General features: G+C 41.1%; 1 protein-coding gene across 1 annotated transcript in view; it reads left to right on the top strand.

The window, feature by feature from the left end:
- tcirg1b (T cell immune regulator 1, ATPase H+ transporting V0 subunit a3b) overlaps positions 1–8,198 on the top strand; it is an 8,852-nt gene extending 654 nt beyond the window's left edge. Inside the window, exons 2-21 of the mRNA XM_007548255.2 lie at positions 458–576; positions 857–935; positions 1,826–1,968; positions 2,080–2,175; positions 2,274–2,335; positions 2,874–3,000; positions 3,078–3,160; positions 3,267–3,360; positions 3,528–3,740; positions 3,840–3,990; positions 4,096–4,235; positions 4,774–4,931; positions 5,004–5,094; positions 5,185–5,303; positions 5,445–5,658; positions 6,607–6,720; positions 6,814–6,900; positions 6,991–7,111; positions 7,249–7,420; positions 7,559–8,198. Of these exons, the coding sequence (XP_007548317.1) occupies positions 460–576; positions 857–935; positions 1,826–1,968; positions 2,080–2,175; positions 2,274–2,335; positions 2,874–3,000; positions 3,078–3,160; positions 3,267–3,360; positions 3,528–3,740; positions 3,840–3,990; positions 4,096–4,235; positions 4,774–4,931; positions 5,004–5,094; positions 5,185–5,303; positions 5,445–5,658; positions 6,607–6,720; positions 6,814–6,900; positions 6,991–7,111; positions 7,249–7,420; positions 7,559–7,652 (2,475 nt within the window). The 5' untranslated portion in view covers positions 458–459 and the 3' untranslated portion in view covers positions 7,653–8,198. The remainder of the gene's footprint in view (positions 1–457; positions 577–856; positions 936–1,825; positions 1,969–2,079; positions 2,176–2,273; positions 2,336–2,873; positions 3,001–3,077; positions 3,161–3,266; positions 3,361–3,527; positions 3,741–3,839; positions 3,991–4,095; positions 4,236–4,773; positions 4,932–5,003; positions 5,095–5,184; positions 5,304–5,444; positions 5,659–6,606; positions 6,721–6,813; positions 6,901–6,990; positions 7,112–7,248; positions 7,421–7,558) is intronic.
- Positions 8,199–9,447: the final 1,249 nt, after the last annotated feature.

The raw sequence follows: 9,447 nt of genomic DNA, 5'->3' as shown, positions 1-9,447 counted from the left end.
GACCAAATATCTGTTGGTACATTTTCCTCAAACATCTCAATCCAGTTGAGATAGAATAATATACTTTATATATCCATCAGGTACATGATTGTTTTTTTGTTGTTGTTTTTTTAATCATTTTTGGACAATAAACCAATAGAGGAATTACACATATCGTATTATTCACATACATTTGCAAAAATGGAAATTCCACCTGATGATCACCACAGCAGGACCTGCTGCTTCCTGTTTGTAAGCGTCCACCCATAAAATGCTGCCTTGTCAGTTGATCTTTTAGTGCACCAGCCGAAGCCAGATCCTCTTTTTGGACTTTCTTTTTGACGAATCTATGCCTTTCTGTCCTTTGCTTAATAAGAAGCATTCATATTTTTTGGCCAAACAACAGTATTTAGTTTTGTGTTGTGACTTGAAAGTGGAAGTATTATTTTTTTTGTTTTTTTTTTCTCTGTGCTTGCAGTTATGGGGTCCCTGTTTCGAAGTGAGGAGGTGTGCCTGGTGCAGCTCTTCCTCCAGTCCGGCTCGGCTTATAACTGTGTGAGCGAACTGGGAGAGCTGGGATTGGTGGAGTTTAGAGATGTAAGTCAAATACAGTCATCATTTTTACTTTTGCATCAACATGATATAGGATCTGAGTTTTTTTTTTTTTTTTGATTTGCAAGTTGCTGATTGATTTTTTTTTTTACTTCCTCCTCATTCTATCAAAACAATTTACTAATATTATCATTGTTGAAATAATTGCCTTCCTTTCAATTACTCTCAGTTGAATGGTTTGTTAGGCACGTCAACATTTTCTTTCCTTCTTTTGTAATAAGGTGAACACAAATAACCCCTCTTGCCATCTTCTGTATCTTTCTAGTTAAATCCAAACGTGAATGCCTTCCAGAGGAAGTTCGTCAGCGAGGTCAGGCGATGTGAAGAGCTCGAGAAGACGTTTTGTAAGGACCGACTCATTCACTCATAAAGGCACACTGTGGTAGAGATGCGTCAGAAGTCTTAAAATAGATTCATATATTACACAGGATCATAATCTCACTGAAAAATAGCCTGAGGACAGTCACTGAGTGAGGGGGGGGAAAAATGCCATGTTAGAAAATAAGTAATAATTTTTGAAACCCTGGTTACTATTAAATAATTGCAAATTAAGCATATTAAAAAGTTGAGTGTTGTTTCTGTAGTGAAATACATATTGTAATTCCTCTCTCAACCATTCTTCAAAAGACACGATAACCTGCCTGTTATTGTGTATAGGTCAGTAGTTACTGACCTATAGCTACTGAGAAAGTAGCTACTTGACCTATAGATACACATGCAAACAGTCAGAGTAATAATCGATACTTTTAAAACAACTGGAATGTGAGATCGTTGGATGAGGACCTAAGTCTACCTTCCCACCACTCACAGTCAACAGGAAGTAAAAAATCTGCTGGGACTTTAACTGGAGATGTGTTCTTTGGTCAGATTAAAATTGAGCTTTGCTTTTTTTTGGAACAAAATGTCAGGATCTGGTTCTCTTCCAAAGGCTCAGGCATGTGCAAGAAGTCATGAAATCTTTGAAGCATGCTGACTTTTTAAATAAAGCCACGTTGGGCTCGAGTTGTGAATTACAAAAAGCTGATCACAGGGTCCTTCAGCAGGATATTGATCCCCCATCAGTTGGATATTGGGGCCATGCTAAGGCAGAAATAGTTCACCTACCACAGGATTAACTTTCCTCAGTGGCTGCCTCAGCCCTCGGATATGAATCCTGAAGAGATGTAGCGCGTGACTCTTCTGTTTCGGGAGTTGTATATTTTAATCTATTTTATGTTTTGACATCGTCCCTCAGCCTTTCTGGAGCAGGAGATCAATCGCTCCCTGAAACCGCAGCGCCCCCTGGCCCCTCCGAGCCCGGTGCCTTCGGCCCCTCAGCCGCGTGAGCTCATCACCATAGAGGAGGAAAGTGAGAGGCTGGCGAGAGAGCTCAAAGAGGTAAAAGGAAAAAAACACGACTGCGAGTTGGTGCTGACGAGCTTCTGTTGCGTCTTTAGCGGCGTTGTGATGTAACGTTTGATGGGGCGTGTCCCGTTTGTTTGCCTCCAGGTGTCCAGGAACAGAGACAGCCTCCGGGCTCAGCTCACGCAGCTCTGCCAGTACAAAGGAGTTCTGACCCAAACGCACTCGCTCACAGCCTCGCAGGTCTTTATACACGTGATATCTAGACAGTGCTATTGGAGTTTCTTCAAAATGACGGAGCAAAAAGTAAAAAAAAAACAATTTCCACCTTCCGTTGACAGGCACCACCACCTGTGTTGGAAAGCCACGGCCTGTTTGATCACCGCCAAGATATCCGCCTTAGGTAGATCTCTGCTTTTTCTTCTTCTTCTTCTTCTTCTTCGTCTTCGAGCGATGCACAGATCAATCAGCCAAACATCAAGTTCGGCCAATTTTTTCCATTTATTTTATCTGATCTTTGATTTGCAAGTCAACACCTGAAAAATCTTACTTCTTTTTTTTTTTCCCTACTTCATAAATGCAATAAAACTAAGAACTCTGTCCATTTTCAGGCAACAAATCAATCATTCAACAGCATGTGCTTTGGGTTTGAGTTAAATAAAAATCAGAAATGGATTACAGAAACATTTGATGTATGACGGGGATAGTTTTGTAGTTTCGTCATATAGCGTTGCATTGAAAGCTGTCAAAGAACACACAGGATATTTTCTTCTGTTTTATGTGTTGTTCTCTTTTTTTTTTTTTTTTAAATGAATCAGCAAGCTTAAAACATTTGGATACTAACATCAACCAAGAAAACCTTGATTGGTTTCCTCTTTAGTTTTTCCTCAAAGATGTAGATGTTTAAAAAAAAAAAAATCCCATCTTCCTCTCTGCCTCAGCTTTGTTGCAGGAGTGGTCCATCCTTGGAAGGTGCCCTCGTTTGAACGGTTGCTATGGCGGGCGTGTCGCGGTTACATTATTGTGGATTTTAGAGAAATGGATGAACGACTTGAGCACCCAGACACGGTAAGAGCAAGTAAGAGACAGAACCTCTTACTTTAGTTTCATGTAGATGTAACATGTTTCTGCGTCTCTGTCTCCAGGGGGAAATGGTGCAGTGGACCGTTTTCCTGATCTCGTTTTGGGGAGATCAGATCGGACAGAAAGTGAAGAAGATTTGCGATTGGTGGGGAAACCTGTGCATCTATCAGATTCTTTATTTACTTTCTAGTTAAAGTATTCTCTCATTTCTGATCAGGCTGATTTGTTTGGGGTTTTTTTTCGTCGAGCAGCTTCCACACGCAGACATTTGCATACCCAGAGAGTACAGCCGAGAGAGAGGACATTCTGAGGGACCTTCATGGTCGGATTGAAGACATCAAATCAGTGAGTGTCTTTTATTTGTTGCGGCATCAATACCAGCATTTCCTCTTTTCGGAAACCCCGAAAGTACCAAATGTGTTTAGACTGTGCGGTAATGTTCCTTTTTTTTATCTTCTCTGGGCATTATGTTGCTAAACTCCCTGCTTTCACTTCCTCGTCGCGTTTTTCAGGTGTTGTCTCAGACCGAAGCCTTTCTGCAGCAGCTGCTGCAGCGAGCCGTGGCTCTCCTGCCTCAGTGGAAAGTCCGGGTCCAGAAGTGCAAGGCCATCCAGCTGGTGCTGAACCTTTGCAGCCCCTCCGTGACTGACAAGTGCCTGATCGCCGAGGCCTGGTGTCCCACCGCCAAGCTGCCGGAGCTGCAGAGCGCCCTCAGAGAAGGAGGGGTAAGATGGACGGGGCAGCAAATCAGAGACGTGCAATGCTGCCGGTGGTAAGATTTAGTAGAAAAATAACCGATGCGCTGCCTCTTCTTCCATCTTCAGAGGAAGAGTGGCAGCGGCGTGGACTCCTTCTACAACCGCCTGCCCTGCTCCACCCCTCCTCCCACTCTGTTCCCCCTCAACTCCTTCACAGCCGGTTTCCAGAACATTGTTGACGCTTATGGAGTGGCCAGTTACCGGGAGGTCAATCCAGGTTTGTCTCTGTCATTTTATCCATCGGATGACTCTGTTAAAGCAGAGATGGATCAAAAGCAACCGAGTTGTTCAACCGTTTTCTTCCCTTCCCGTGCCTCTGCAGCGGTGTACACCATAATCACGTTCCCCTTCCTGTTTGCTGTGATGTTTGGGGACGTGGGTCATGGATTGCTCATGTCTTTGGCTGCCCTCTGGATGGTCCTTGAGGAGAAAGACCCCAAACTCAAAAACAACAACAATGAGGTACACTTCATTCTTTAGATTCGTTCTCCTTCGTCTCTGGTAAAACATGTGCATTTAGAGCATAATCCAACTTTTACTTCAGCAATTAAATTTTTTTAATTGATCTTCGTAGAGTCATAGTTAGAAAAGAAGATATGAATGCATATTAACTGGGTCTGTTTCTGCTTTAATAGGTTCTTGAACAGTTTTAGATTTTATCTAAAAGTCATATTCAATGATTTAGTTGTTTTTTTTTCATGGAAACTAGAAAAATAAATAAAAAATCACTGCTAAGCTATAGTTATTGAATTCAATTACAAATAAACGCTTTTTTCTGAGTTAATCTCTAGTTAGAGCTTATATATCCTGTCTGTGTTTTATTCATATTGTCCGTCCGTCCGTCCATTTTCTTTACACCCTAATGAATTGGAAATTGGCCAAATGACGCATAAATCCAATCAAACATTGCTCTTCCGAAAGTGGATTTAATTAGTTTAAGACATTTGGAGTGGGGCATTCCAAGGTTTTGGCTGTAAGCGAAACGTGTTTCTGTTTCCAGATCTGGAAGATGATGTTTGGAGGACGATATCTGATTCTGTTGATGGGCCTCTTCTCCATCTACACGGGAGCCATTTACAACGAGTGTTTCAGCCGAGGCATGAAAACTTTCAACTCGGGGTGGCACGTCGGCCCAATGTTTGACAAGAACATCTGGAAGTGAGGACAGGTCTTTAAATTTCTCAACAATGTTTTTCTTTGTTTCGTCACTAACCCACCGCGTTTCTTCAGCTCGTCGGTGCTGCGGGGGAACCAGTTCTTGTCCATGGATCCCAACGTGACCGGGGTTTTCACCAGCCCGTATCCCTTTGGGATCGACCCGGTACAGCCGACAGATGCCTTAATCATTTCTTTTTAATGAAATACCGAATTGAAGCCAACCTTATTTTGCCTTTTTTGTGATTGTTGTCAGGTCTGGGGCCTGGCCAATAACAAGCTAACCTTCCTAAACTCATACAAGATGAAGATGTCCGTCATCGTCGGCATCATTCACATGACGTTTGGAGTCTGCTTGTCGTTCTTCAACTATTGGTTAGTGATCTGGTTTATTTCTCTGTTGTTCTTAAAAAAAAAAAAAAAAAAAAAGCCCATATCCTCCTCTCCCATCCGTCTGGCCCGGTTTCTGTTTCCTGCGGAGTTAATTTTCACTTTCGTCTTGGTGTTTCTCTTCAGGCACTTTGGCAAGATCAGCAGCATCTTCTTTGTGCTGCTCCCAGAGCTGTTCTTCATGCTGTGCCTCTTCGGGTACCTCGTCTTCATGGTGGTCTTTAAATGGATCGTCTACACGCCCGCTGAGTCCAGAATCGCTCCCAGCATACTGATCCACTTCATCGACATGTTCCTGTTCACAGACAACCCGGAGAACCCCCAGCTGTACACGGGTCAGGTGTGTGCTCCAACACAACAGCCACATATGTAATGGAGGCCATTGCCATAATACACATGCGCTCATTTTTTTTCAGCACTCAGGAAGATGCTGGATTTATTTGTTTTCCTGATCTGCTTGGGATCTTTAAAGTGACAATATTACATATTGTTTTTTTTTAATATACATGTGGAGTTTTGATATTTGCTCTGCTTTCCAAAAACTATTTGCATCACTTTACAACCACAAACTACAACGCATTGAGGCTTTATGTGATAGAATAACATGAAAAGGTACATGATTTTGAAAGTGAAGCAAAATTATAAATGTTTTTCAACATTTTTGTACCATCAAATTCTGTGGATTCATATCCCGCTGCCTGGAGTCAATATGTTGTAGAACCGGTAGGAATGATGCATCCAGACGGATGTATGTGGCATTGTGCATCCATGCTGTGTCTTCGCCACGCTTGAGCATTTAATTTTATTTTTTCCGTAGAATGTCTTGGATGTTTATCATTGTCATTCCACTTTGTGCATTTTTTTTGTTTTGTTCAATTACTTAAAATCCCCAAAGAATCGTTGCAGTTTGAGGTTATAATGCAATGAAATTATTTAAAAAATTTGGATTTTTTTGCTGAAAATGTACAAAATTGTTTGTTTCGATGCACAGAGTAACCATAATGTACTTCATGCTTGTTTCACTTGTGTGCTTGAGGGTTTTTTATTTTATTTTATTTTTTTCTGTAAACGTGATGCTGTTAATCAGATATCAGATTCCAAGTTTAATGGAAGCACATGAATCCAATTATATGCTCATCCGTAACAGCAAACAGTGCTGCAGTTGTTGCTTGGTTTATTAGAGGGAACGTGTTTACTACTTTTCCAAGGTATTTGTATAAACTAACATGAGCAGATTGGCTGCTGTGTTGTTGCTGTTATTGAACATGTTTTTGTTCTCCATGTGCAGCTTATAGTTCAGAAGGTCCTGGTGGTGCTGGCCCTGTGTTCAGTCCCTGTCCTCCTGCTGGGGAAACCCCTGTGTGAATATGTCGCGTTCAAATCCAAGCGGCGGCGACACATCGTAAGTCTTAAGGGTTCAGCGAGCTTTATCTGTTTTTGTTTTTTTTAGACTGAAGTGCATCGTTTGCTAGATTTGGACTCTTTGTGATATCAGGATGAGGAAAGACAGCCGTTGGTGGCCGAAGACGGCTCTGTCAACACTCGGCAGGGGGAGGTGGAGGGCGGACCGGCTGACGAGGAGGTAACTGTGATTGAATTTCTGAAGCAAGATTCAATTTTCTTTGCTGCACTCATGCTTCTAATTTGACGATCCGAACCGCGTCGCCTGCAGGAGTTCGATGCTGCGGACGTGTTCATGCATCAGGCCATCCACACCATCGAGTACTGCTTGGGCTGCATCTCCAACACGGCCTCCTACCTGCGGCTCTGGGCCCTCAGCTTGGCTCACGCACGTTAGTACTAACACACACACACACACACACACATATGACTTCCTCTTTTGGAGTCAAACCTGCCCGGTCTGGTATTCATCTGTTTTTCCAACCAGTCGTGGCTCCGTGACTGTGAGTCACCGGTGTTGTCTCCACAGAGCTGTCAGAGGTGCTGTGGGTCATGGTCATGCGTCTGGCGCTGAGGTGGGAGGGCTACGTTGGGTCGGCTCTGATTTTTGTGATTTTCGCCGCTTTCGCCGTGTTGACCGTCTCCATCCTCCTGGTCATGGAGGGGCTCTCGGCTTTCCTGCACGCGCTCCGTCTGCACTGGTAAGGATGTGAGGAAGGAAGAAAAAAATGCTTCACTGAATTTATTTTTCACAGATCGTTCTGGTGATGATTTGGCAGTGAAATCGGAGCCGTGTGTTTCGTTCTTTTTTTTAAATCCTTACATTGTCTCTTTCGCAGGGTGGAGTTTCAGAATAAGTTCTACAGCGGGACGGGCTACAAACTCAGTCCATTCTCTTTCAACTCTCTGATCCATGCTTCAGCTGCTGTATGATGGGCCAAAAAGTACAAATCAGTTCAATTAACTGAAGTATAAGTGAATCTTAATGGTATTCTTTTGCCTGTATGCCATGAAATGGTTAAATTAATTTGCACAATAATCATGATGAATAATGCTGACTGTTATTTTTACATCAATAGGAAAAAAAAAAGTGTCCACTTGATTATGACGTTACTGTATGAAAATACACTTTCGGATCCCCTTCGTAATATTTTAAACAGTGTTACACGATGCTCTCTAATTGAATTAATTGCAAACATGAATTATGAAAAGGGAAAGCACATCTGCAGATGAGTCTGTTTCGCTGTTTAAGGGAATCCGACACTGATGACTTGATGAATGTTTCAGTCTGAATGATATTCATAAGCCAAAGACTCCTTCCCTCATGATCATGTCCCAACATATTTAGTGCCTTATTGGAGCTGTTTATGTAGGCGTTATGTTTAGATCACCGCTACAAAACCTTTCAGTTGGCATTTTGTCTTTTTTTTTGTTTTTGCCATTTATCTGTATACATTTAAATAAATTGAAAATTAAATAAAGTTTGTTGTCTGATTACTTTTATGTGAAGTGTTATTTTCTTTTCTTTTTTCGACCTGTGGACTTGCTGTTAATTCACACTTTCTGTTGTAAAATGTTGGTTTTATCAAGTGATCAAAAATGTGGGAAGTACACAGGTCTGGTTACTGTAACCATAAAAAAAATAAGTCGGCATTGAAAAATCTTATTGTTCCTACAAAAAAATGCACTGTAAACATTTAAATATATTTCTTAAAGCTTTCATTGAAGTTGACAAAGTTAGAGGTTGAATCTTGGCACATTATTAGTAGTTATCCATGTTGCCTTTCCTGTTGTTTCTTAAACATTTTAAATTTTACTTTTTTTTTTTAACTCGTGGACATAAACGTATTCACACGCCGTGAACTTCTCTAAAGTTTATATTTTGTTGGGATTTTATGTAATAATCTATCACAAAGTAGCACATAACTAAGTTAGAAAAAAATATACAACACTTTAAAAATATTTTACAAGTTCAAATCCTAAAATAAATAAGAAGAAAAGCCTGGTATGCATTTGTATTGAACACCATTTGGACCAATACCCCTAAGTAAAATGAAAACGGGTGCCTTCAGATTTTGTTGCCATTCAAGCTGCAAATCTTCTATGGTATCCTACTACCAGCTTTGCACAAATGGATAAAATTTTCTCCAGTGTCCTTGACAAAGTACACTTAATCAGATTGAATTGAGAGTCTACAAGCAGCAATTTTCAGCTCTTGTTACATATTCTCAGCTGGAATTTAGGTTTTGACTCGGCAATTAAACATAAAAACATTACTTGATCTAAACCTCTTTATTGTAGCTCTGGAATTATATTCATGGTCATTGTCTGCACCAGGGGTCCTCAAATCCAGGCCTCAAGGGATAGTGTCTAGCGATTTGTTTCTCTCCCCTTCCCCATCTTCATATCAACACAAACCAAACTCCCCGTGAATGATTAAGAGAGGAATTTCCAAACCATGATGCCCCCACCACCATGTTTCAGGATAGGGATGGTGTTCAGGGTAACAGCGTCTTGCATCCGAATAAATACATTTGGTGTTAATCTAACCAAAAGGGCTTCCTTATTGTCTGAAGATAAATTTTAAGAAAGGGTAAATTTAAATGTTTTTTTCCACTTGTTTATAAACAATTAAGCATAAAAATATACATATGTTACACAAAGTTATCCCTCTCAAGTCTCTATTTTTCAAAATAATCGACTGTTTCTATCCGTGCTTCTTTTCAAG

This window comes from Poecilia formosa, unplaced genomic scaffold (assembly GCF_000485575.1).
Source record: "Poecilia formosa unplaced genomic scaffold, Poecilia_formosa-5.1.2 Scaffold26, whole genome shotgun sequence".
NCBI classification, from domain to species: domain Eukaryota; kingdom Metazoa; phylum Chordata; class Actinopteri; order Cyprinodontiformes; family Poeciliidae; genus Poecilia; species Poecilia formosa.
This window is presented reverse-complemented; position numbering and strand designations above follow the sequence as displayed.